Source organism: Dipodomys merriami, unplaced genomic scaffold (assembly GCF_024711535.1).
Source record: "Dipodomys merriami isolate MVZ:Mamm:240054 unplaced genomic scaffold, mDipMer1.0.p SCAF_34, whole genome shotgun sequence".
Taxonomy (NCBI): Eukaryota; Metazoa; Chordata; class Mammalia; order Rodentia; family Heteromyidae; genus Dipodomys; species Dipodomys merriami.
The window spans coordinates 1232341-1259364 of NW_027204937.1; the positions used below are offsets into that span (position 1 = coordinate 1232341).

Here is a 27024-nt window from a genome sequence, read left to right on the forward strand (position 1 = left end):
CAGGAAATTAGGCAAGATATGTTGAAAAGCTGTTACTCTGAAGTGAGTGATTTGGCTGATCTAATGTAACTTATAATGGCAATGAACCTGAAACAATTTGGGAAGAGGACAGAGATACAAGCTGACTACTTTATAGTTGAGAAAAAATGAAAAATTACAGACATATTTGCTCAATTATTCACAAGACAAAAACCTTAAATGTCTAGGTTCCTAAACTTCACATTAATAGTTTTTGTTCTGAGAATATTCTTTTAAAAATGGTAACTATTTTGGAAATTGAGTTTCTATGGATTAATAAACACAATTCTAAACAACTTAATTACAAGTAAATGATTGCTTGCAGGTCTCAGATTGTTTAGGCAATAATGTAAAATGGCTTAATCCTACCTGCACCACTGGGGAATTCAGGTACTCTGCACATACGCCTAAGGGTTGCACCAGTGCTGAGACGGCCTGGAAAAGGTAATGAAGATACAAATAAACATGAGAGAATTTTTTCTTTTCCAAAGCAAGCAATTCCTTTTTTATTCCTCTATGAAAAATTCAAGTCATGACTTCATTAAGCCATGAATGAATGACTGGAATACTAAATCCTTGGAGAGCAAGGGAAGTGATAACTGATTAAAAATGCTCTAATATAATATTAGGAAAATGAACGTTACATATAGAATTATCACACTCAAAAGACATTATGCTTTCCAAACCATGTGGGGTAGGTTTTTTTTAAAAAATCAATGTGAAAGTTACAATTTTCAAAAATTTATTTATGAAGAACGTAACAAATTTCAATGTGCCCCTTTGTTCAATAAAGCTTAATAGCTAAAATAGAAAAGGGACGAGAAAGTTATGAGTGAATTAAAGTCATGAAATGAATGACTAGATAATAAAATCCTTGGACAGGAGGAACTGATATGAAGATGGCAATCTATTTGAGTTCTTATAAGAAATATTTATAATTTAAATAAAAATATGTTAACCAGTCAAACTTTGGCATAGGTCCAGATGAATGCCTCTAAAATTCACAGTGTTGAATAGTAAACATTCTTTTCATTTCTTAAAACTGTATTTTTTATTATCTTAAACATTTTTTTAACAAAGAGGTTAGGGAGGAAGTAAAATATACCTTTAATAACAAAAAGCTTATTTGAAGAAAAGTACAAAAACATTACTGGAATAAGTGAGAGAGATACTGTGCTTCTGAGTAGGAAGTATCAGTATTAAGAAAAGGCTAATTATACATTGTCCTATACATTTCATATAATATCAAACTGGCCTCTGCAACAATCTTTCAGATATAACAGCTCAGGTAGAAGAGTAAATATCTAAGAGTAGTCAAGAAGACTTTAAAAAATAACAATACTGGATACAAGTGCCAGTCATCAAAACAGTGAAGCAGTAAAGGCCAGACTGGGACAGCTAGTCACAGGAAGACACATACCACCACTGTCTTCACACAGGTTACCTGGGAAGATAAAGGAGCTCTACAATGCGGTCCACTATCACTGAGGAAGCTCCATCCTGGGTCTAAAACCATGGTTTGATTAGTCAAGGTGAAAAGGCTCAGACTACAGAGCTTGCTACTATGCTGGGTTAAATGTGCAATGTTGACCTTCTCTGTTCATGAAGATCATAAAAACTATCATTTCCTTCCCCCTTCCCCTACGCCCCCCCCCACCCCAGGGAGGTGTAAAAAATTTAAAGATTAACACTTAACAATGTATCCAAACGGTGTCTTCTGGTGCTAAACCAACCTAAATAAAAGTGAGCCTGTACTCTGAGCACATATAGTGAGAAGTTTAACTCACCCCAAGTTCTATGTCTGCTGAATGGAGTTTGACTTGGATTGCTGCGAATCCACCTAGTTCTCCAAACTAAAAAGAAAATAGATACAAATAATAATTTAAACACTATATTCGGTTTCAGCAAGCAACTAGGACTAACATTTTATCACTGTGTTTCAATATTATTGCATGGTCCTGTAGAATCACCAGAAAGGTAAATTCTAATGCTACAATAGTATAATGCAGATATGCTAGTTCCAAAAGCTGGGGATTCATCTGTATGTATTGCACATGCAAGAAGAGAGGAAGCTATAAAATATACCTCCCCAGTAAACATTCTGATTATTCTCCAGTTATCATTTGTTTAAAATAGGAGCTCGAGGAAATGTCATTAGAAAATTGGAAAGATATCACAAAACTGTGTTAGTGGAAATATGTACCTTATTTACCAAGTCCACAACCCATCCATGAGGTTCCTGTGAGAAAATAAAATAAAAATTGAGACATTAATGTAAAAGCTTCCCTATTAATCCTTATATTTCTTGTATCCTAGATGAAAAGTCAGAGGAAAAAAAATTAAAATTTAAAAATCAGTTTGAAAGATTTCTGCAACTATTTCCCTAATGTAAGACTTTGTCATTATTGTATACAATTGTGGGTTTGTAATGTCTTTTGGTGGAATTGCCACAATGTAGAATATTTATATGCATTTTGAGGCATCAGAGATCAGACAAGTTCTCCAAGGAACAGGATAACTTCTGTTAAATTCTTTATGAAAGTGGTATTTTTGAAATTAAGAATTATTTACCTAAATATTATGTAATTAAAGTTTTCATTCTAGCTGTAGCACTAATGCCCTTAAGCAAGCTTTCTAAAACTCCTCCTTCCCTTCCTCTTTTCTTCTCTAGGCATTTATAGTGCTGACAACCGGGTAACAGATGTGCCATGTGATTTCAGACAGTTCATATTCTAGCGGAGTTAACAAAAATTGTGTTAATACTCATTAAAAGATCTTAAGGGCTGGGAAGGTGGCTCAGTGGTAGAGCGCTTGCCTTGCATGCATGAGGCCCCGAGTTCAATTCCTCAGCACCACATAAGCAAAAAGAAAAAAAGCCAGAAGTGGCGCTGTGGCTCAAGTGGTAGAGCGCTAGCCTTGAGCTGAAGAGCTGAGGGCAGTGCCCAGGTCCAGACTTTAGGCCCCACGACCAGACACCCCCCCCCCCGCCCAAAAAAAAAAAAAGATCTTAAGAAGAGAGGACAAGGGGGAGGGGGGGAGAGGTGTGTGTGTGTGTGTGTGTGTGTGTGTGTGTGTGTGTGTGTGTGTGTGTGTGTGTGTGTGTGTGTGTGTGTGTGTGTGTGTGTGTGTGTGTGTGTGTGTGTGTGTGTGTGTGTGTGTGTGTGTGTGTGTGTGTGTGTGTGTGTGTGTGTGTGTGTGTGTGTGTGTGTGTGTGTGTGTGTGTGACACGGACCTCAAAAGAAAGATCATAAAAGATCATAAAAACTTTCTTTTCCCTCACCCTTACCCCACCTCACCCCCCAGGGGTAAAAAATTTAAAGGTTAACACTTAACAGTGTATCCAAATGGTGTCTTCTGGTGCTAAATAAAAGTGAGCCTGCACTCTGAGCACATATAGTGAGAAGTTTAATTCACTCCAAGTTCTATATATATGGACAACGTCCTTGAATATACATATACATATATATACATATATACATCTATATACATCTATATACACACATACATATACATATATATGTATGTATGTATAAGGAGACTGCTCTGCTCAGGATAATGGTCACTGAAGATCTCTAATGGACAATCACTAAGTTGGAACCTAAAGGATGTCACAGATTTGAGCATTTAAAGAACAGTTCACATAAGCTGTAATGCCAAAGGCAGAAAAGAATATTATGTTTGAAAAACTAGGAGAAAATTTTCCAAGTAGGGTGAGAGCAACATAGGAGACTGTAGAATGAAGGCCAGATCATATAGAAGCTGGTAGGCTGGGACTAGGAGAGCCATGGATGTGTTTTGAGCAACAGCATGCTGTGTATTTATGTTTGAATATTACCTATGCAGTTGTTAAGAATGTAATGAAAGAATGGGAGAGTAGGGAGGAGTCATACAGAACCAGTTAAAGCCTTGCTCAGTTACCAGACAGGATGGGTGGGGTGAGGAGTAGGATGGTAGTAGGTCACTGGAGTTATAGTTGAGATTAAGTTGAAGGACCTGTTTATTTGGATATAAGGGATAAGGAAAATGAGGAATTGAGTTTTGGCTCAAGTACCTAAAAGATGGTGATACTATGGATAGGTTGAAAAAAGAATAATAAAGGCAGGGAGACAACATTGAGACCTGCTGTAGGCATACAAAGCCTAAGAATTCTGTGTGGCAAACAAAGAAGATGGCTGTGTGTGCTTGCACTTGTGCATGCTGGGGAGGTAATTACAGGAAGCATGGTTTCATAGTGTTCAGAGGTGAATAAGATAATGAAAGTTAGGTTTTGTGTAGTCAATTCATTCAGAATTGGAGGGGACCTGGAAATTTTCATGAGGTATGGTGAAGAGGAATCATGCTGAAGCCAAAGAGGATATAGCAATCAAGGGCTAGAGCATGTTGAATATAATGGAATGATCCAGCATGAGGACACTGGTGAAGGACCAGAAAACCTAAGGAGCAAAATGCTTGAGAAGGTAACAGGAGAGGGATCTAGGGCATTGGTGAGAGAGAGTACCTTTATGATCTTGAGAAGAAATACAACACTGAACCTTTCACATCTCAGTAGTGGAAGTCAGAGGGAAAAGAACAAGTATCTACAGTGTACCATTACATTTAGAATTTTTATATAATTTACTATTTAATAAACTTACAATAAACCAGAGAAGATTTTGCTATTTTGGGAGGCAGTTCTGTCTATGGTTAAATAAAGCAGACTCTAGAGAGCTTAATTCCAAGAACTTAGATCTAAGTATTGGGGCTTAGGCAAATATTTAACCTCTGTGTCTGCTTTTCATATACAAAAGAGGATGAAATAGTACCTAACTCAGCGTTACAATGGGATTAAATTCTTAAGTATCTATGCACTGCTCCGGCCACCCAGTTCTGACATCTCCTATAAAGATGGCCTGATCCATGAAGGTAGAACTACAAGGTAACTCTCTTTTGTCTGTACACAATATTTATTATGGTTGTCCTATGTATTATACTGATGACTGTTTTCATATTTCCTCTACTACACTCTAAGAGCAACACAATATTATTTTCCATATTAAAGACAAAGATTACTGGTTTATATTTTTATCTCTAAAATCTGGAACAATGCTACACACAATAAGTGTTTGATAAATGGATGCTGGGCAATAAGTAACACAATGGGAAAGTTACTATCAACTCATTTGACTCTATTTCTTGAAAACCAATATTTGAACTAGAGAAATATTTATACATTTTCTTGTGAGTATAAAATTACTGCCATACTGCAGACCTTTTGATATAAAATAAAGATTGGTTCTGGAAAAGCTAGAGTTTTAAAGAAAATTATATATGAGACTAGTAGGGTTCTTTTCTTTCATTTTTTTAAAGGTACAATTAGTCACTTCAAATTATTTCAAATACTCCAGTCTCTAAATTATCTCTAAGAAAGTGGGGCACCAATTAAACTGAGGTTGATAATATAGTATGTAGGACACTGAAGTTGTTTCTTATTTCACTAAATAAAATTTCACCTCTCTAAGATTCTTCATATTATTAATAGCTACAGGAAAATATGTAACATCTGAACATATTTTACTCAGTTCTATGAACCACATAGAATACTCATCATTTCCTCAGATTATTTTAGCCCTCTGTGTAAATTATCATTTTTATAGCACAGAAATCGTTTTCAATACATCTCTCTATAAAAAGACAAAATAAAACCATGTTTACCTTTTGGAAAGTAGATATGGGTGAAATAGCAAACATATTTCCTTCTCCAAACACTTCTGCCCAATTCCTCTGAGACACTTTCATTCTGTTTTTAAAATGGTATTCATTATCAGGATTGAAAGCCTAGATTCAAAGAGAACAGAACAACATTATTATCTATTTCTATAGCAACACATTAGCATTAGAAAAGAAGATAAAAATATAGCCTTGTACTCTTTCAATAATGGAGTTGTTTAGGAATAGTGACAAAGCAGTCAACTAGTGTGGTGCTCCCGTGGCCTACTCATGTTCACTCTGGGGAGAGAAGGAGCTAACAGGATGAGAGGTCTGAGACCCAAAAGGTGAAGCCACTACCCCTAATGTACCAGGGCTGTCACAGGTATAGCTGGGAAACAGAGGCAATGAAGAAAGTTATGAGAAAAAGAACAAATGGGGAAAAGGCAGAAGCCAAGTGATATCAACATTTAAGATGAGAATAACCAGGGGAGGTAAGGGAAAACTATTTCAGCTCATAAAATTATAAGCTGACAAATTCCTTAACGTTAGAAAATTATTTCAAACTCAAAACACAGGTTGGTTGCTCTGTTTTAATTATTAAGGACTACTAACAGCTGAATAGGCTTAATGATAAAATTATTATCATTCATTTTCATTACAATTAATAGCAAGTATTTCAAGTAAAATCAAAATACAAAGAAAAAAACTCCATTTTAGAGATACTATACCATTGTAAGCACGCCCAGAAGCCCAATGGGAATTGGATCTTGTTTTATTCTTTCTGCAACCAGTTCTATCAATAGCATCAGCATGTTGTAGATTCCTTCATGAATTTCAGTACCCCACTTGTGAACGGCACTTGATGTCAGGAGCTACAAAAAATAAGAGTCTAGAGTCTAACTTGAGAAAAGAAAAATACAGTTTATCAGGTTGACACTAAATAACCAAGAGATAATTGTTTTAGTCTTTTGTTTATTAAGAATAATTTTTAATTGATTTGAAGATCCATAGCTATAGTCCTTCACTTTTAATTTGAAAGTCAACATAAAGTTTTGATTTTGAATTTTAATTCCCTTGCATTAAAGCAGTTTGTTTAAAAAAAAGGAAATACTCCTTTTTAAAACTTATTATCAGGGAAGAACAGTGTACAAACAAGTAAAAACCTTAGGTCAACTGTGGGAACTACTGCTGTGTGGACACAGAGAAAGTTACCGGAGTTCTCAGAGGCTCAGTTCTAATCTTTAATGAGATTGAATTCCTGCCCATTTCCACAGATGTTACAAGGATCCAAAGATAGAACAAACATGACAGCATTTAATGAATGTCAAGGCAATATTAATGATTTGGTAGCTGACTATCAATACTAATCAGTCCTTCTGGAATACAAGAAATGGATGCTGTGATCCATGGACTCTGATATACATGCTTTTCACATTTTTCCCATCTCAGAGATAAGACTGCAGCCAGACGCAGGTAGCTCATGCCTGTAATCCTAGCTACTCGGAAAGCTGAGATCTGAGAAGTGTGGTTCAAAGCCATCCCGAAAAGCCAGCAGAAAAGTCCCCGTGAGACTCGTATCTCCAATAAACTACTCAAAAAAACCAGAAGTGGTACTGTGACTCAAGTGATAAGAGTGCTAGCCACAGGACCAGCAAACAAAACAAAACAACAAACAACAAAAAAACATATATAAGACTGCGTCTTTTCACCTACTGACTGGATGGGAACAGAACTCTAAATGTGACACATCTTAGAAATACCTAAGTAATTTCATTTTCCTTTCTCATATATCCAAAATTAGTACTCAACTTTTTAAATGATTAAACCTAAAATAACTCTAAATGAAAGATAGTGATTTACTGTGCAAATATTTTCTTAAATATCAAATATAAAACATATCTATCTTGTAATCAGATAGCTTCTTAAATTCATTAGAAAGTAATGGAATTGTATCCTGCTAGTCCTCTGTCTTCTATTCCTGGGGAAAAGTAATTAAGGAAAAAATTCCAGAACAAGGAATGAGAAATCAAAGGAATATTGCCAGAATGCTCATGTTTTCTGTTATTGTTTGGGGTTTTCCTTTTCTTTTTTTGAGACAGTCTCACTAATAATCCAGGCTGGCCTTAAACTTTTTGCTCTCTTGCCCAGCCTCCAAAGTGTGGATAGGACAAGCATGCACTTTCATGCTTGGCCCAGTTTCATGTTTTTGTAAGATTTCCCTTCAGAGGGAAAATACCATGTAATAAAAATTTCACCCAGGACCCACGATAGTTCTTCAATAAAGAATAGCTTGAAAGAGCCCAAACTTCAGCAGATGCAGAGAGAAACCTCTGTTCCAGATTAGCTGCACTTACTAGTTCAAATGAAGAAAAAAAAAATAATCACAAGATTTATTTTACAAAAACCAGTAAGTTACATTTTTGGGGGGCAAGATTTTTGACTATAGGGCTGGGAAGGTGGCTCAGTGGCAGAGTGCTTGCCTTGCATGCATGAGGCCCTGGGTTCGATTCCTCAGCACCACATAAGCAGAAAAAGCTGGAAGTGGCGCTGTGCCTCAAGTGGTAGAGTGCTAGCCTTGAGCTGAAGAGCTGAGGGACAGCACCCAGGCCCAGAGTTCAGGTCCCACGTCCAGCAAAAAAAAAAAAAAAAAAAGATTTTTGACTATATATTCCTCTGATACTTAAAAATTAAATAGTACAATAAAGTGAAACATAGATTAGGCCTTAGGATGATTCATGTCATTCCAAAATAAAAATGGATTAAGCACTATTGAAGCGATCTCATTTGTTTATTTTTTACTTTACTTTTTTTACTTTCTGAGCAGGGTGCTGGTAGATCACACCTGTAATCCTAGCTTGAGAAGCTGAGATCTGAGGATGATGTTTGAACATTCAAAGCCAGCCCAGGCAGGAAAGTCCAAGAGGCTACAATTAACAATCTATCAGCTATTATCTATCTACAATTAGCTACCAAAAAGCTGGAAATTAAACTGTAGCTCAAGTGGTAAAGCTCAGGGATAGTGCCCAGACACCTGAATTCAAGCCCCAGAAATGATTACCCACCCCCCCAAAAAAAGAAAAAGAAAAACAAAATGCAGTTCTGCCTACCTTCTAGTAGAACTGGGAATGACAGGTGGCACTTTGTGAGAAATGTATACACAGGTTTAAATGTAACCATTCACTATGGCCAGACTGAGATTGTTTTCCTCCTCAGCTGGAAGGTGGGATGGGAGTAACACAGAAATGACAGCCAGCCGGGCGCCGGTGGCTCACGCCTGTAATCCTAGCTACTCAGAAGGCTGAGATCTGAGGATCTCGGTTCAAAGCCAGCCCAGGAAGGAATGTCCGTGAAACTCTTATCTCCAATAAACCACCAGAAAACCGGAAGTGGTGCTGTAGCTCAAGTGGTAGAGCACTAGCCTTGAGCTGAAAGCTGAGGGACAGCGCTCAGGCCCAGAGTTCAAGCCCCACGACCAACAAAAAAAAAAAAAAAGAAAAGAAATGACAGCCAGCAAAGCTGCTTTTTGTTTTTGTTGTTGTTGGTCATGGGGCCTAAACTCTGGCCTGGGTGCTATCCCTCAGCTCTTCAGCTCAAGGCTAGCATTCTAACACTTGAGCCATGGCACCACTTCCAGTTTTTTCTGATTATGTGGTACTAAGGAATTGAACCCAGGGCCTCATGCATGCAAGGCAAGCACTCTACCACTGAGCCACCTTCCCAGCCCGAAAGCTGCTTTTTGTACTTCAGTCATGTATTCAATTATTCAGATCCTTATATCTAAAAACATTTGAGGCAGTGTTTAAGAAAAGCCTGAGGAAGAGAGAAAAAAAACTGGTCATCACATCAGGAAACAGAGCTAGAAGTGGTGCCAATGATATAAATCCTTGAGTTTTCTGGAAGCTAGGCCTAAAGGCAAACATAACCCTGTAGCTCTACTATTTTAGGGGAAAAAAAATATCACTGGGACCAGGAAGTGTTGTTGGTAGAGAAGGTTTCAATCAATAAAATAGTCTTATATTATTCTAAGTGAAAGAAGCAAGTCATAAAATACCACATATTGTATGAGCCATTTGTACTTTGCCATGAGGCAAAGTAGAAATCCCTGGTGGGTGCCAAGGATAAGGGGAACAGCTACTGGAAGTCTCAGGCTTTCTTTTGGAGTGAATGATGAAAATGTTCAGGAATTACATTGTGGTGATTGATGGTTGTGCAATCTGTAAATACACTAAGTTTTTTAAAAGGGTGGAATTAATAGATAATCTTCTTAATAGCTCTGAGAGAACTTAACACCTGTATATAAACAAAACTGAATCACATTATTCAGGGCAGCTTGTGCTCAGTTTTGAAGGAAACTAACCAATAACCATTTGACCATTAGTTATACAGTGCTACTATCAGTTGAGGGCAGAATATATAACAGTCCTCTGAAGCACCTCCAATCAGTTTAGTGTATAATAGCCCAACCATGCAACTTGCTGGTAAATTGACTTAATGCTGGGTTTTCTGGACTTTTGGCCCTCAAGTTGCCTTTCTTAGATAAACAAGTCCTTCTGTCATGATTTTTTAATATACTTTAATTTTGCTTTTCTGTAAATATATGCACATACTATGGCTTCTGTGAAAATGGCTCACACCTTAATCCTAGCTAGTCAGGAGGCTGAGATCTGAGGATCGCAGTTCAAAGCCAGCCCTGGCAGGAAAAATCCATGAGACTGTTATCTCCAATTAACCACCAAAAAACTGGAAGTGGCGCTGTGGCTCAAGTGGTAGAGTGTTCCTCTTGAGCAGGGACAGGGCCCAGGCCCAGAATTCAAGCCCCATGACAGACCACAAAAAAAGAAAAAAAGATTCTCCCTCTCCTTTTTTTCCCCCAAAGACTAAGCTACAATTGTTTCTGAATCAATTTTGCTATTTTTACATCTTTAATAAAGGGAGAGTCTATCAAAATGCAGATGGGAATAACTATTTGCAAGAGGACAATGTGTTTTACTGAGTTGTAAGATACCCATCTGTAGTCCTAGTGACTTACTTACACATGGAGAAAAAAGATAGATGTCAAAAATCCAATAGTACAAGACAGCAGGAGACTCATTTATGCATTCAACCAAGATTACTAAGATCTTTCATGAGTTAGGCACTTGGTTATCCACTGAGGAAAACTGCAGTGTCTATTACAATCTCTCCTCTTATGAGGATTCAAGACCCTTGTTCTGAAAAGGGAATCATGCTGAGACAGATTGCTTTTAGAAACACAATTCCTGTGATCTCCTACTCCCATTATTAAGAAAAATTGCTCTTTAAGAGATGTGGCCAGAATGAAGCACAGCTATCACTCTTGCTCGAAAAAGAGATGTTTTCCTGAGCATACATTTTTTTCAGGAAGAAGTCAGACTTTCACATAAAGCTGCTTATATTTTGGAAAATATAATCTAAGTGCCATAATCCTTAGTTGACTAAGATGTACAATTCCCTAGTATAATTATTACTATATTCTTTACCAGTTTAACAGAAGAGTTATATTCAACCAAAAGCAAGGTAATAAAAATAGAAGTAAATTATTAGTTAGCCCAGCCTGAGTTTTTTTCATATTAGACAATTCTCGAGTTGAACAAAATTTGCATTGACACACTAGCCATAAATAACTAAAACAAAACTCTTTTCTATCTCAATCCCCTACCACCCAAAAAAATCAAATCAGCATACTTTTCTTACCTTTTTAAATGCTTCAGGCATGCACCTATCCATAAATCTTTTACAATTTTCATCAGATTCTGAAAGACCTGGGTAAAAAAAAAAAAAAAAGATATACTGTATTTAGATTTTTAGGTAGATTTTGCAAAATTACATATATATATGTATATATATGTATATATATATATATATACGCACACACACACATATATATATAATTCTAAATTCTTACATATGGAAGTTATTTGTCACAAGCACCTTGATTCTTAAGGGATTATTAATAGCTGGAATAATTTTAAAAAGAAATAAAACTTAAAAATAGTTTGATAATGCATTTTAGTAAAGTAACAGGGTGAGAAATAACCATAGCATTCAACCAAATGAATACTGAACAAAAATTAAATGGCTTACATATATCATTTGTAACATGATCTGACTAGATAAGAGAATAGCTACTTATTAGCCATTTTTGTCTTCCTAAACAGCTCTATAAAAACACAAATATTTTTGAACAAAAAATGACATTTCTCCTTTCCTAAAATATTTGAACTATGAATAATAAAATACACAGCATGTCTGGCACAATTCATAGAGAATAAGATAAATGTTGCGTGAACAAATTAACCCATTATAAAAATCATATAATAGGAAGTGGCGCTGTGGCTCAAGCAGTAGAGTGCTCACCCTGAGCTTAAGAGCTGAGGGACAGCACTCAGGCCCAGAGTTCAAGCCCCAGGACTGACAAAAAATAAATAAATAATAAAAATCATATAATAATGGTCTGTCTCTCTCAGTGCCAGGGATTGAACCCAGGACCTCATAAAGTGCTTACTTTCTTCTCTTCAGAACTAAACAAGTTGGGCACTGGTGGCTCACACCTGCAATCCTATTCAGGAGGCTGAGATCTGAAAATGGTGGTTTGGAGGCAGTTCAGGTAGAAGTCTGAGACTCTTAACTCTAATTAATCACCGAAAAGCCGGAAGGGGAGGTATATCTCAACTGACAGAATGCCAACCCTGAATAGAATGTGAGACCATAAAACAAACCTGAACTGAGAACAAATTTAGAGTGTTCCAAGCATTTGTGGAAGTTCTTCAACTGAATTTTAAATAATCTTATACTCCTACTAGAAGTAAGAAAAAAATAGCTGATTCATTTCAAAGCTCTTATTCCACTTGGGGCATACATAAGTAAATAATCTGTCCAAGACTGCAGAGATAGACAATAAGAAGAACTAAGATTTAACTCAGCCTCCTATGACAAAAACTTCCTCATATCCTCTGGGCTATGAAGCTTACCAAGTCTTGCAAGGTAGGTAGATGCCAGCAGGCATTTGCCTAGGGATTCTTCTCGCTTGTACGGGATGGACCAATGATCAGTCAAAACACGACTTTCTAGTTCATATAAATTTGTTGTAGGGAATTCAATTCCTTCCCCTGAGCAGTTTCCATTTTCATCATTCTTCTGGCAAAAAGGGATTGGAATAAAAATTAAACATAACAATTAGACAACAGACTACTCTAAAAAATTTTAATTTAGCAGAGAGTAGGATAAATGATGGTAGCTATTAATACTAAATGTGGGTTCCATCTGTCTCAAAACTCACATTTCAATGAAATATCTTGAATAGTCTTGACTTTACCATTCTGAAATCCCAATCCCCCTAGAGAGGATCTCTTTTTTCCAAAGACAAATGCTTGGCTTTCTTCATTATGAAATGTCAAACCTATCTTCATCTCCAGTCACCCTGTTCTCACCTGTTTTTCATTGAGAAATGTCTTCAAAGATGTATCTAATTTGCTAATTTTCATCTCCCTATCATTGACTCACTCCTGAAAACATCCCGATCAGGATTCCAGAGTCTCTACTTGCCCTAAAACAGCTTGTTACGTTCACCACTGCAATTTCAACCACTAAATCCATCAACCATGTTTCAGACCTTTCCAAATACTTCTCAGGAGTATGTGACCTTCTGCCTAGCTCTCTTCTTGACAGGCTATATTCTCTCTTCCTCTACCTCCTAGTTTCTCCTATAGTCTGCCAGTGAGTCTGGTTACTCTCAGTTGGCCTCCTCTTGTGACATATCCTCCCCTTCCAGACTAACCATCAGATCTTAAAACCAGATGAAGACAGTTTACCTCTCCTAGAATGTCTATTATCAAAAATACTGACAATTGTGTTGGCAAGAATGTAGGGAAAATTGGAACCTTTATACATTGTCCATCAGACTATAAAACAGTGCAACCACCAGAAATAACAGTATGGTGATTCCTTTTATTCAGCCTTGAAAAGAACATTCTGAAACATGTTGCAACATGGATGAACTTTGAAGATGTTATGATAAATGAAACCAGCCCATAACAAGAGGATAAATATTATAAGATTGCACTTAAATAAGGTACTTAGGGCAGTCAAATTCACAGAGAGAAAAGTAGGATGGGAGATGCCAAGGACTAAAGGGAAGACAGAATGTGGCGTTAGAATCTAATGGACACTGAGAAAATGAAAATATTCTGAAGAGGGAAGGCAGTGATAGCAGCAGAACAATGAAAATCCCCGTACTCATCAGCAGTCTCTGTTCAACCCTCCCTCTCTAGCTTCTAGCAGCTACCAACTAATCTGTCTACTCTAGATACCGCATATAATTGGAATGATACAATGTTGACTTTTTCTTGTACTGAGGTTTGAACTCAGGACTTAATGCTCTACCACTTGAAATGTACCTTCAACCCTTTGGGCTTTCTTTTCTTTTCTTTTTTTTTGTAGGTTGTGGGGCCTGAACTCTGGGCCTGCGCGCTGTCCCTCAGCTCTTCAGCTCAAGGCTAGCGCTCTACCACTTGAACCACAGTGCCACTTCCAGCTTTTTCTGCTTATGTGGTGAAGAATTGAACCCAGGGCCTCATGCATGCATGGCAAGCAATCTACCACTGAGTCAATTTCCAGCCCTTGGGCTTTATTTTTTTCAAATGAAGTATCACAAACTTTTCTCCCAGGCTGAGGAAACTTGAACCAAAGTTATCTTGATTTCAGATTTCTAACTTGTGGTAACTTTTACATATTTTTACAAGCTTACAATAATATACAAAGATATCACAACCCCCCCACACACACCCCTACATATTAACATCCCTATAAAAACTAGCCTCGTGCCTGTAGCTCACACCTGTAATACTAGCTATTCAGGAGGCTAAGATCCAGGGATCTTGGTTCTAAGCCAGCCTAGGTAGGAAAATCCTAAGCACCAAGGAAAGTTGCAAGTGGAGCTATGGCTCATATGGTAGACCACTAGCCTTGAGCAAAAAGATGTCAAGGACAGCACACAAGCTTTAAACTTCAAGACAGAGGGAAAGGACCTACATGTATGTACTTGTGAACACAACACATATGCACACACATAAAAAGAGCTTAAGTGCAGTAATAAAGTGCTTGTTTACATGTGTGAGGGTCTAGGTTCACTTAAAAGAAAAAAATGTTTCAAGGGTTTTTTTCTGTTTTTTTTGTTTTGTTTTTTTCAGTTGTGGGACTTGAACTCTGGGCCTGGAAGCTGTCCCTCAGCTCTTCAGCTGAAGGCCAGCGCTCTACCATTTGAGACACGGCGCAACTTCCTGTTTTCTGGTGGTTTATTGGAGAGAAGAGTCTCACAGACCTTTCCTGCCTGGGCTAGCTTTGAACATATAGATCCTCAGATCTCAGCCTCCTGAGTAGCTAGGATTTCAGGCATGAGCTACCAATGCCCCATAAGGTTGTTGTTTTTTTAGCTCAGTAGGTTGAGGAAGACCAGCAGGGGGCTAAACAGTTAAGATCTTGTCTAAAAACAACTCCTCTCACCCAAAATGAGTTTAATGATTATGTAGTAACTAAACATTTGAGTGTATGAATTTATCTAAGAATTTTAAAATACAGTTGCCCTTCAAATTATCTATTGTAAAATATAGTAGCTATGGCCATTAAAAGTATTAAACTAGCAATAAAATATAAGAGTTGACAGGTGAAAAGAATATGCTGCCTGCTAATTAGGTAACATTCTTTTTCTTAAAAAAGGAAGGCAGGCAGGCTCTGGTGGCCTAATACTACTAGCCACTCAGGAGGCAGAGATCAGAGGATTGTGGTTCAAAGCCAGCTTGGGCAGGAAGAGTCTGAGACTCTTATCTCCAATAAGTTACTCAGAAAAAGCTGGAAGTGGTACTGTAGCTCGTGGTAAGAGGGCTAGCCTTGAGGACAAAGAGGCTCATAGAAAGGACCCAAGCCATGAGATCAATCCCCAGGGCCGGCAAAAAAAAAAAAAAAAAAAGGAAGAATTCAGAGAGAAAGAAGCCCTTATACACTGTTGGAATGTAAACTTGTATAACTACTATGGAAATCAGTATGGTGGTTCCTCAAAAAAGAGACCTCCTCTGTCTCCACCATGCCATTTTTAGCATATATCCAAAGGACAGTAAATCAAAATACCAAAAATACACTTGAATATCTATGTCTATTGTACTGTTCATAATAACCAAATGAGAATCAACTAAGGTACCCAACAACAGATTAAAAATATTACACAAAACACACACATACATACACACACTCACTCCCTACGGAATAGTACACAGCCATAAATGAAAATCATGTCATCTGCAGAAAAATGGATCCAATTGGAGAACATCCAACTTAGGCACAGCAAGCTCAGAACACAAAATACTATAAGAAATGTACTCATTATCTTGCCCATATAATTGTAAACCCCTCTGTATGGTATTTTCACAATAAAAGAAAAAAAGAAAAAAAAACAAAATACTGCATGAGTTCACTCATATGTGGAAGCTAGACCTAAAAAACAAGCATACTAATAGACATGTGTATACATATATATATACATACATATATATATATATATATATATATATATACATATATATCCATTTGTACCACTGTGTGTGTGTGTGTGAATACAGAACATGAATTTAACTAAGGGACTACTGTAGAGGGTGAATACAGTTGAAACAGATTGTTTACAAATACAAAAATAGAACAAGGAAATCTGTTGAAATTGTTTTGGGAACAGAGAAAGATAGTGTGAAATTAATTGGAACTGGAATATATTGTAAATGTGTGAAAACGTAACAATTAAATTCCCCCCTGTATAACTCTGTATAAATGTAAGCCTCTCCAAAAACTGTGACGAAAAAGAAGGAAGGGATATGTAATAGACAAGATTTCACAAATCATACAGAGCAGCATTACATTTTGAGGAGGCTGTTGCCAACCCAGAGTCAAGGGATGATGAAGAGGGAAACAGTGACATGAACCCACATAAAGGTTGGTTTAATATTCTGACTCATCACATTGAGTAGCCTGTTCTTGGCAAAATTACAAATTGAGCAAGAGAACAAGCAAAGTAGCTTAGGTTGTCCTATTGAAAAAATAGCTCCCCATAGATACAACGTATTAGACTTGTAGTAATAACTCTAGAATATAAAATACTATGTCATATTAGATGCCAAATCTAAATAATGCAAAAATAACCATTAATGATTATATATTTTAAGGTGATTATAAACTTATTTATCCAACAGTTTGCTATCCAGGCAATATGCCTAGTGCCAAGAGACAAAAGTAAAGCTGAAATTCTTGCCTTTATAAAATAAAACTATGTGAAAGTAAAGAAATGTAACAAAGAAGAGAAAGTAAGTTGGTCCATAGTATCCTTCTGAATCTGCAAGTGAGAACAGATACATTTAAACTTCTTCAATTGAAGAAGTTTAAATAAGTGGTACTCCAGGCAGAAAACAGAGATTATATTTCAAAACCAGTATTGCTTTATTTTTTAGGTGTATTAGTAATAAAATCTCTTTTTTTAAAGCTGTTTTATACAACTCATGGCAATGGCTTTACTGGTACTAGACAATCCCATGGATTTCGCTTATAAGTGCAGAGCACTTAAAAAAAAAAAAAAAAAGTTCACAGCCAGATGCTGGTGGGTGGCTCATGCCAGTATCCTAGCTACTCAAGAAGCTGAGATCTGAGGATCATAGTTTGAAGCAAGCCTGGGCAGGAAAGACCATGAGACTCTTATCTCCAATTAAGCACCAGAAAACCAGAAGTGTAGCTCTGGTTCAAAGTGGTAAAGTGCTCAAAAAATAAGAACAAAGATGTTTATGTTTAATGTATAGATTATTGCCTTTTATGTTGTCACTTATAAATAGAATTTGTCATGAATGTGTCATGACTTGGTATCCAGAAACTTCCTACTTGAAAACTGAAAATGAACTTAACTAATATCGACACTGACAAAATCTTATTTTGGAGTTGAGAGCAAACAAAAAACATTGACAGATGCTTTAAAGCTGTCTGGTTGGTTTTGTTTGTGGTGGTTTTTTTTTTTTTTTTCCCTAGTCCTGGGTCTTCAACTCTGGGCCAGGGCACTATCTCTGAACTTCTTTTGCTTAAGGCAAATGCTCTACCACTTGAGCCACTGTGCCATTTCTGGCTTTTTCTGAGTAGTTTACTAGAGATAAGAGTTTCCTGCCAAGGCTGGCTCTGAGTCACAATCCTCACATCTCAGCCTCCTGAGTTTTAAAAAGACAAAGGAATTGCTCTTGAACTTGTCAATGGTGAATTATTAAAATGTAAAACTTTGGTAAAAGAAATCAAACATTCTTGCAAAAGTACTTGTACTGACAGTACAGAAATAAGCTTCTATCTGTCCACTGACTCACCAAACAGAGGTAAAAATTATTCAACTTAGTGCGTAAGAGACTGACAATTTTGAGGCTTATTTTAATACTAACAATAATTATTAATCTATCCTACTAGGCAACAATGTACTCAAAAGAATTTCTACAAATGAAGATGGTAGATCATTTTTCCATGTTGATTTTAAACAGATTTGTTTATTATTATTGTTTTGTGTGTGTCAGTCCTGGGGCTTGAGCTCAGGGACTGGGAGCTATCCATGAGGTTTTCTCTCTCTCTCTCTCTCTCTCTCTCTCAAGTCTAGCACTCTACCAATTGAGCCACAGCTCTAGTTTAATCTTTTCTGGTAGTTAATTGGAGGTAAGGGTCTCAGACTTTCCTGCCTGGGCTGGCTTCAAACCACAATCTTCAGTTCTCTGCCTACTGATGACAGGCATGAGCCACTGGCACCTGGCATGCATTTAAAAAAAAATAGCTCCATATATGTCAAAAATTAGTTCTATATATTTTTTCTTGTTTAAGGACAAGAACACATGAACATTTGATTCAAAGTCATTAATTTATAATAACTTTCATTAAATGTTAACTGTCAGCCTTATTTACAAAATATTTTTCAGAAGCAATTCAGTGGCAGTGACTTGCAGATCTGGTAATCATTTGTTTTGTTCAAAGTAGAGATAATATTTCTTAAAATATTGCTTTCTAGAAAAAGAAAAGATGTTAGACAAGCAGTCCCCAAGCTACTAACACATTGTGTCTTGTCTGTTTGCAAACTGTTTTCCTGGAATGCCTTTTCAAACAGAACATCAATCTCAGGAATAAGAAAGCAGGTAACTGTAGCTTGCAATTCCTTAGGGCATCCCCTCAATGAACATTCAGTTTTAACAGACAGCACAGAAAAACAAAGATATGGCAATAGAGATTTTCACTAATTAAGGTGAGAATAAACTGAGTGGGCTGCAAAGGAAAACTTGGAATGTATATATTTAATATAATTTAATTTTTCCCCAACCTAAAGTGAAAATCTCCTCCTCCTCTTTAAGTAGGCATATTGATGCTCATATAAGATAACTCACCCAAAGTCACATTTCTTCTGGTCTCTTACCTATTAACAACAGTCATTATGTATTCAGAGTGGAATAAAAATTTAATTTGAGGTTTTCTCAAGTGTGAAAGGCTACATTAAGAAGTACTGCAGTACCTCCCAAAACATGCAGAATGCTCGGGCCTGAAAAAGCACCATTCTAGAATGGAGGCAAAAATATTTTTACGAAAACATGGAATTTGCACAGTGTACCCACAAGCAAGATATGAAAAAGCAAGAAATTACCAACTAAAATTACTTTCAAAGCACTAGCACAGGCAATTTGCATTCATTCTTAATTTTGGTAAAATTTCTTTTACTATATGTTCCTACACAATAGATCTTAATATGGATTCTATAACCACCACTTGCTAGCAGTGTGGTAAAAATAGCTTTTGAATCCCTCTACAGATCTTAATTTGCCTCAATGAAAAACTGGTTTGCAGTGTTAGTGCACAGATGAAAAGAATCCGTGTAGCTGCAGAGAACAAGAGCAGAGCAGAGAGAACAGACAACAGAGAGGCCTGAGCCTTTCTTTAAGCTGCAGGTGAGTGCTTCCATCACCCAGCTAGACTAATCTTGGTACTCCACATATCCCACAGACAAAACAGGGAGTTCTACCTTAAATGTGTGTAGTCTCTACTATTATTCCTAATTTCTAAAACTTGGTTGCCTTCCCAACCAGTATATTATCATATCACAATAATTCCATCTCAGAAATTGCTCCTGAATAGTCTCTCTTAGCTAAACACTTCTTCAGTTGAAGCTTCCAATGTGTGTAGCTTAGATTACCCCAACACTTTCATAACTGCAGTCCTCCCAGCCCCCACCACAAATGCCACCAGAGTAATCTTTCCTCAAAACAAACATACAACACACAGAGTCTGAGCCCCTTACTTGCCCAGAAACTTCCATTACGTTCTAGCTGCCTACAGGTACTGGCATGCAGGCAAGGTCTTCCACACCTTTCCACACCCACATAGATAACTGCATCTACCACCCTTCAAACCCCTTCAGTTTCAGTTCAGTTCCACACTTAACTTCTAAGGCCCCTGGATGCAAAGCATACATTGCTAAATATACTCTTTAATGTCCTTAAATGCTCTCTTTTAGCCTAATTCCTACTTCTTCAAAACAAGTTCAAGGATCATATCTTCAAAGTAAGGTCCTCTATCTTTTATTTTTACATACAATTCTCATTCAGAATTTTCTAAAGGCTGTAAATGCATTTATGAATATGACAAATACATTCTGCTTTTGAAGCTCTGGAAAGTAAATAAATAAAACATTACAGTTTCTGGTAAGGAACAGGCTACTCAATGCTATGAAAACACATGAGGGGACTTACTAGCTTAAAAAACAAGGAAATCCAACCCAGGCACTGGTGGCTCATGCCTGTAATCCTAGCTACTCAGGAGGCTGAGATCTGAGGATTGATATTCAAAGCCAGCCTGGGCAGGAAAGTCTGTGAGACTCCTATCTTCACTACCTGAAAACTGGAAATAGCTCTTCTGCTCAAAGTGGTTGAGTGCTAGCCTTGAGCAAAAAGAGCTCAGAGACAGCATCCAGGCCCTGAGTTCAAGTCCAATGACTGACAAATAAAAAGGAAATCCTATCACATACTACACAATATGAATATATTGAGGACATTATGCTAAGTGAAATAAGCCAATCAGAAAAACTAGTACTATCTGAGTCTACTTAGATAAGGTTATCTAAAGGCGTCCACCTCACTGAAACAGAAAGTAAAATGGAGGTAAGATGATTGTTACCCAAATTTTTGCAAGGAAAAAATTCTAGAGATAATGTTACATGACAATTTGAATACATTTAATAGTATTACATATTTAAAAAAGGCTAAGATGGTAAATTTTGTTGCTTCTTTAACACAATTAACAAAAGAACTCACTAATCATAGTCAAAGCTAGCCCACTATGTGACATAGTATTGAAGCTGAGTCCCAAGAAAACATGCAAATTCTTTAGCATAAGTTCATATGTAATATACATAGTTCATTCCCAGTTTCCAATCACTAGTCTCCAAAGGTCAGTGCCTTCAAGGCCAGTCCTCAAACCTCTTCTCTGCTTACCCTCTCACTGCCTGGGTTGGAATGTACTTTAAACCTTGCTTTCATTATTACTTTTCCAAAGAGCTCTTAAAACAGTGTTTTCTTAAATCACCGCATTCCCCTTGAAATTAAAATACTAAGGAATACAATTGTTGGATAGGACTCAATTTTGGACTAATTCTTTGTAACATCTAAGACATGTTTTATCACTTTCTCAAGAATCAATTTTTGCCTCCTCCAAGAATACATGCTTTTATGGTTTGAATACTGTCCCTAAGCTGAAAGCTTATACTCCACACATATATTCAACTACCTTTGTGACAATTCCACTTGGATATTTAACAGGTATCTTAAATTAACATGTCCAAAACAACCTCCTCATCCTTCCTACCAAATGGTATTATCTCTGTTTAAAATCTTCAATGCCTTTCTTGCTCTGCCAAAAACTTACCAGTATAGTAAGGAGCTGATCTCTAACTATACAGACATTCCCTACTGTAGCTACAACATATCAGCCCTGCTTTTTCCTACCCATAGTTTTTGTATTAGATGTTGCTTCCACTTAAAGAGAAGTTGACAAAGTATGGTCCACTGCCTATTTTTTTTCCACTATCTACATTTTAAGTAAAGTTTTATTTGAACATAGAGCTATTAATTTGTTTACAAATCATCTATGACCTCTTTCATATGACAACAGCAGTTGAGGAGGTGCAATAGAGATTGTATGACCAGCTAAGCCTTCAATACTGACTAGCCCTTTTCATAAAAGTTTGACAATCCCTTAGCGCGTATTTTCTTCATATAATCATGCAGTGCCCTCCCTTTCTCCAGTGTTCAGCTATGACCTTCTCAGTGAAGCTTTTCCTCAATGATCTATTTTAAAACCACCAGCCCTTGTCATATCTACCTATCTAGCATGCAGTCTCCCTTTGCCTACTTGACTTTTTTTCTAAGCTGACACTCTACATTTCCCTTGTTTTTCTTCTTTCCCCATTTCCTCTCACTAAGGTATATACGCTGTACCAAACAACATTTGTTTGCATCATCAATACAGAATAAGTGCCCAATAAGTATATGGTTGATAAATAAGTGAATGTTAAACAGCAGATAAATACTTGTAGAAATGAAAGTGAAAGGAAGGGATTCTGGACACAGAATCTCTGATCAGGCACTAGAGTATGGCATATTTATAGCACTTTCTTCTCTCTCCATAACCTCAAATATTGACTTACATTGAATTTTTATCTATGATTTCCCAATTAGATTGTTTTATAATGAACTTATATTTAATTCTCCACTCAACTTCCGACGCCTATTTTTTATGAGATACCTAGATTTCCTATACAACAATCCCTTGTACAATATCCTAGAACCTCTACCTCAAGGTTAGAAACCAAGTTTTCAGGTCATTTTTACATTGTTTGTTTCCTTTTTGCAGATGAAAGCTCAACTGAAGTCTATCTCCAAGCAATTTTGACTAAGACCTACCAGACAGGTGTTACTATGTACATCTTCACTTCCTAAGAGAATTCCTTTTGCTTTGCTTATAACTACCATGGATTTTAAGTACTAAAGAAAAGGTATTTGAAAATGCTCTGAAATTTCAATCTTCAATGAGCTTTCAATGAAAGTAAAGAACATACATAATATTTGAGAATATTGTATGTGCAACTTATTTTCTTTTTCAAAAGGTCCAGGATAGCCGGGCGCAGGTGGCTCACACCTGCAATCCTAGCTACTCAGGAGGCTTGAGGTTCAAAGCCAGCCTGGTCAGGAAAGTCCGTAAACCACCAGAAAACAGGAAGTGGCACTGTAGCTCAAGTGGTAGAGTGCTTGACTTGAGCTACCACTGACAAAAAAAAAAAAAAAAAAAAGATCCAGAATAAAGTTTTAAGGAACTATAGGTCACAAATTTTAAAGAGTAAATAGGGCAGCATATTGTCTCAAGAGATGGGTATACTGACTTTTTTGTGGGAAAAGTACAAGGCTATTAGAGTTTGAGCATAAGGCTAGACAGGAGCTCCAACATCTTGAGCCACACACAAGTCCTTTTTGCTTCAGTTACTTTTCAGGTAGGTCTATCAATTTTGCCTAAGCTGGCCTGATGGACAACTCTACTTGCATCTCTTGTGTAGCTGTGCTGACAGACATATACCATCATACTCAGCTTTTTTATTGAGATAAGGGACTTCCTAACCTTTTGGTGGAGTTGGCCTAGAATCACATGCAATCTTCCTCATCTTTATCTCCCCAGTATCTGGGATTAAACTACACTTGAAGTTTAAGTACTCAGTGTTGATGTCACCTATGAATAAGACTCAGGTAGCAGGAAGGTCAGATGTACAGAAATGATTGACACAATACCTTCACCTCTTTCTCACTTCCATTACTTTTATAAACTTAAGAGTAATTGCTGTAGAAAGTGCTGAAGGAGGGGCTGGGAAGGTGGCTCAGTGGTAGAGCGCTTGCCTTGCGCTGAAGAGCTGAGGGACAGCGCCCAGGCCCAGAGTTCAGGCCCCACGACCAGACCAAAAAAAAAAAGAAAGAAAAGAAAAGAAAAGAAAGTGCTGAAGGAGAAAGCAAAATTTCAATAGTAATTATGTCCCTATCCATTCACTAAATGATATCTAACAAAGGAAATGGTGATGTATTAAAGATGACCTGTAGTTAGAAACTTCCTCATGACAGAAAAACATAATAAACTAAGCAAAATATACCTTGGAATGCAGAAGACTGAACTCCCTTCCTCACTTTATTAATGAGTCCCGAGTCAAGGTCTTCATCCTTAAATGGACAAGACTTGACACCCCAATATCTACATGATTCCTTCCACCCCATCTTTGCATTTCTGATTTATCACTAAAGTTATAATGTTTAATTTTGGGGGAGGGGAGCAGTTCTGGGGCTTGAATTCAAAGCCTGGGTGTTGTTCCTAAGCTTCTTTTTCTTAAGGCTAGAGCTCTACCATGTGAGCCACAGTGCCAATTCCAGCCTTTTCAGAGTAGTTTATCAGAGATAAGAGTCTTGTGGACTTTCTCACTCAGGATGGCTTCAAATCAAGGTTCTCAGATCTCAGCTTCCTAAGTAGCTAGGATTACAGGTGTGAGCCACTGGTGCTCATCTAACTTTTAAGTGGAATAAGGAGAGCAAATGTCAAAAAATATAATCAATTCTCTTGATAATTTCCCTGATAAATTTCCAGATAATTTTAAAAAGTAAAAATCTTGTTAAGAAATCTTAGTATTTCTCTACAGATTAAAAACACTATGAACTGGATGAATCCAGAGAAACTTACTTCTGATTTTTGAACCTCAACATTTAGAACACTTTTACTATTGATGTGTTCTATACTTTAACCAAATAAAGCTCAGAATAATGAAAAGCAAACCCAAGTTTCTTATTTGCTACAAATGTCAATATATTTTTTTGACTAGTATAATTCAATAGAGAGTGAATAACACTGGTCAGTAAATAGATACCTTACATTTTCTCTGCATGTGGATGAGTCTATTTTAACTATTACTAGTGAAATACAGATGATCTGCTGCTACTGTATTTCACCAGAACACTTCCAAGGAAAGCAAGCAGAAGAACTAAATCTCACAAAATGAAAATAATATTTAAAAGTATTATTTTAGCAGTCCATTCTAATATAAAGCCATAAAAATGTTAATAAAAACATTAATATTAGTGTTAGCAATCACAGACAAGTTTCCATTTACAAAATAATTGTGATTTCCCTCATTGTTAATAAGTCTTTTAAAAATTCCCAACATTGTTGTAGCTTTAAAATAAATTTTGCATTATCAACAATCATAAAACATAACTTTTAGCCTAAAATAAGATTGGTTTCTAGAGCAATTTCTCTTTTCTGGGAAAAACTTATACATATATGCTTTCAGGACAAGAAGTAATAACATCAAATGACAAATATTAAACATCCAGCAAGTAAACAAATACTAACTCTGTATTACATTCCATAGCACAAAAGAATTATCAGTTTTCCTGGCAATGAATACCACCACAGATCAAATTATATCAGAAAAACTCTTGTACTACCCAAATGCTTCTGAGATCAAAGCTTTTTCATATTTAACCCACATCTTTAAGGTCTCTAGTTGCTGAAATCAAATACTGTAACTTATTATACTTAGGACACAAGAAATCTACCAGGCTCATGGCTGTAATAAGGGGACAATGTCTGATTTGTTCATCATCATATTTATTCCTAACATATACTTCAATGCCTAGCATACAATTCTCAGCAAAATAAAAGCTCGTTTGGTAATCAAAGTATTACTTATATGTCTGCTGTTACTATTTGAATTTGATCTAAACCAATTATTATTTAATGTATAGCTAAGGATTTATTTTCCATTTAATTTTTTTAAAAAACACAGAAATAGCTCTATCACCTTATTAAAACCAAGCAAACACAGATGTAAGATTATACTAAAGTAGGTAAAAGACAAAAAGAGTCAAATGAGTACAATCCTTGAGAATACAAATGGACTGTCTGGAGAATAGCAAGAGACCAATTAGTATCACTGCTTCCAGGAACACAAGTAACCAACAGTGTGGGACAAGTATATGTCTGTATTCTGTCCCATTGGCCCAAACAAAAACAAAACCTCTAAAGATAGCTCTTTTTCAAATATAGTCACAAACTTTTGAGAGCCTTCAAAAGCTGGCAGATAATCCAAAGGTCAATGAAAACATATAATGGAGTCATATATAAAAATGTCCTAAAAACAGCCAACAGGCAAAATGCAGAGGAGTACACATAAAAGGGGCAGAGTGGAGTACCTAACTCTGAGTGCCACTTATTTTGGGACTCAAATTTGCCAAGTCCTACTGAATCACATCTCCTAAGACAGTTTGGATAATTAGAAATAACTATAAACTGTACATAATAGAAAATAATATATGATTTCTTGATTTTTTTTCTTTTGTGGGTCATAGGACTTGAACTCAGGGCCTGGGTGCTACCCCTGAACTCTTCAGCTCAAGGCGAGTGCGCCACCACTTGAGCCACAGTACTACTTCTGGTTTTCTGGTGGTTAATTAGAGATGAGTCTCATGGACTTTCCTGCTTGGTCTGGTTTTGAACCATGATCCTCAGATCTCAGCCTCCTGAGTAGCTAGGATTACAGGTGTGAGCCACAGGCATCTGGTGATTTCTAGATTTTAAGAGTAACTTCCAATTATATGCTAGGAAAGAGTACATTGTTGTCCATATTTCAGTTAGATAAAAGCTAATTAAAGCTTTTTTGTATTTACTTTTCCACAGTAGCAAATTTTAAGTAATTTTGGAATAATTTCTAAGTTATACCATACTTTTAAGTATTTGAGTTTTAACGGATGGATACCACACTGTAGTTTATCTTTATTTACTTTAATATTTACTTTAACACTATACTTTTTAGTTCAGAAGGATGTAGCCCTATCACTTCAAAACAACAGTATTAAAATCCTAAAAATGTAAACATGTATATTTAGAAGAGTACAAAATTGGTCCACTGTCATCATTTTCTCAAAAGGGTCATTGAAAGAATTAGCCACAGTCATAGTCTAGATGCCTATTTTATAAGGAGACAAGTAAAGCAACTGCCAAACTGCCTTGAGGTTCAGAAAGGTAAACTAACTTGCCTAATTATAAAGCTAGCAAGCAACAGATCTCTGACCAGATACTTTCAAATGCCATCTGATCTCTTATTTCATTTTACTTTAGATACTCTTTCCATCCATCTACAAAGTCATCTCTCCATACAATCAAATATTATTATAAGCAAAGAGT

At 36.6% G+C, this 27024-nt stretch overlaps 1 protein-coding gene across 2 annotated transcripts in view; it reads right to left on the minus strand.

Moving 5' to 3' along the window:
• The window catches only part of Usp24 (ubiquitin specific peptidase 24), a 125390-nt gene that overhangs the window by 89137 nt on the left and 9229 nt on the right, over positions 1–27024 (minus strand). The window contains exons 2-8 of one of the 2 annotated variants that reach the window (XM_069987136.1): positions 12696–12858; positions 11419–11486; positions 6435–6578; positions 5710–5832; positions 2222–2257; positions 1806–1871; positions 388–453 (exon numbers count right to left, since the gene is read on the minus strand). In XM_069987136.1, coding sequence (XP_069843237.1) covers positions 388–453; positions 1806–1871; positions 2222–2257; positions 5710–5832; positions 6435–6578; positions 11419–11486; positions 12696–12858 — 666 coding nt within the window. Of the gene's footprint in view, positions 1–387; positions 454–1805; positions 1872–2221; positions 2258–5709; positions 5833–6434; positions 6579–11418; positions 11487–12695; positions 12862–27024 lie in introns of both variants that reach the window. The other variant, XM_069987134.1, reaches the window with a different exon arrangement.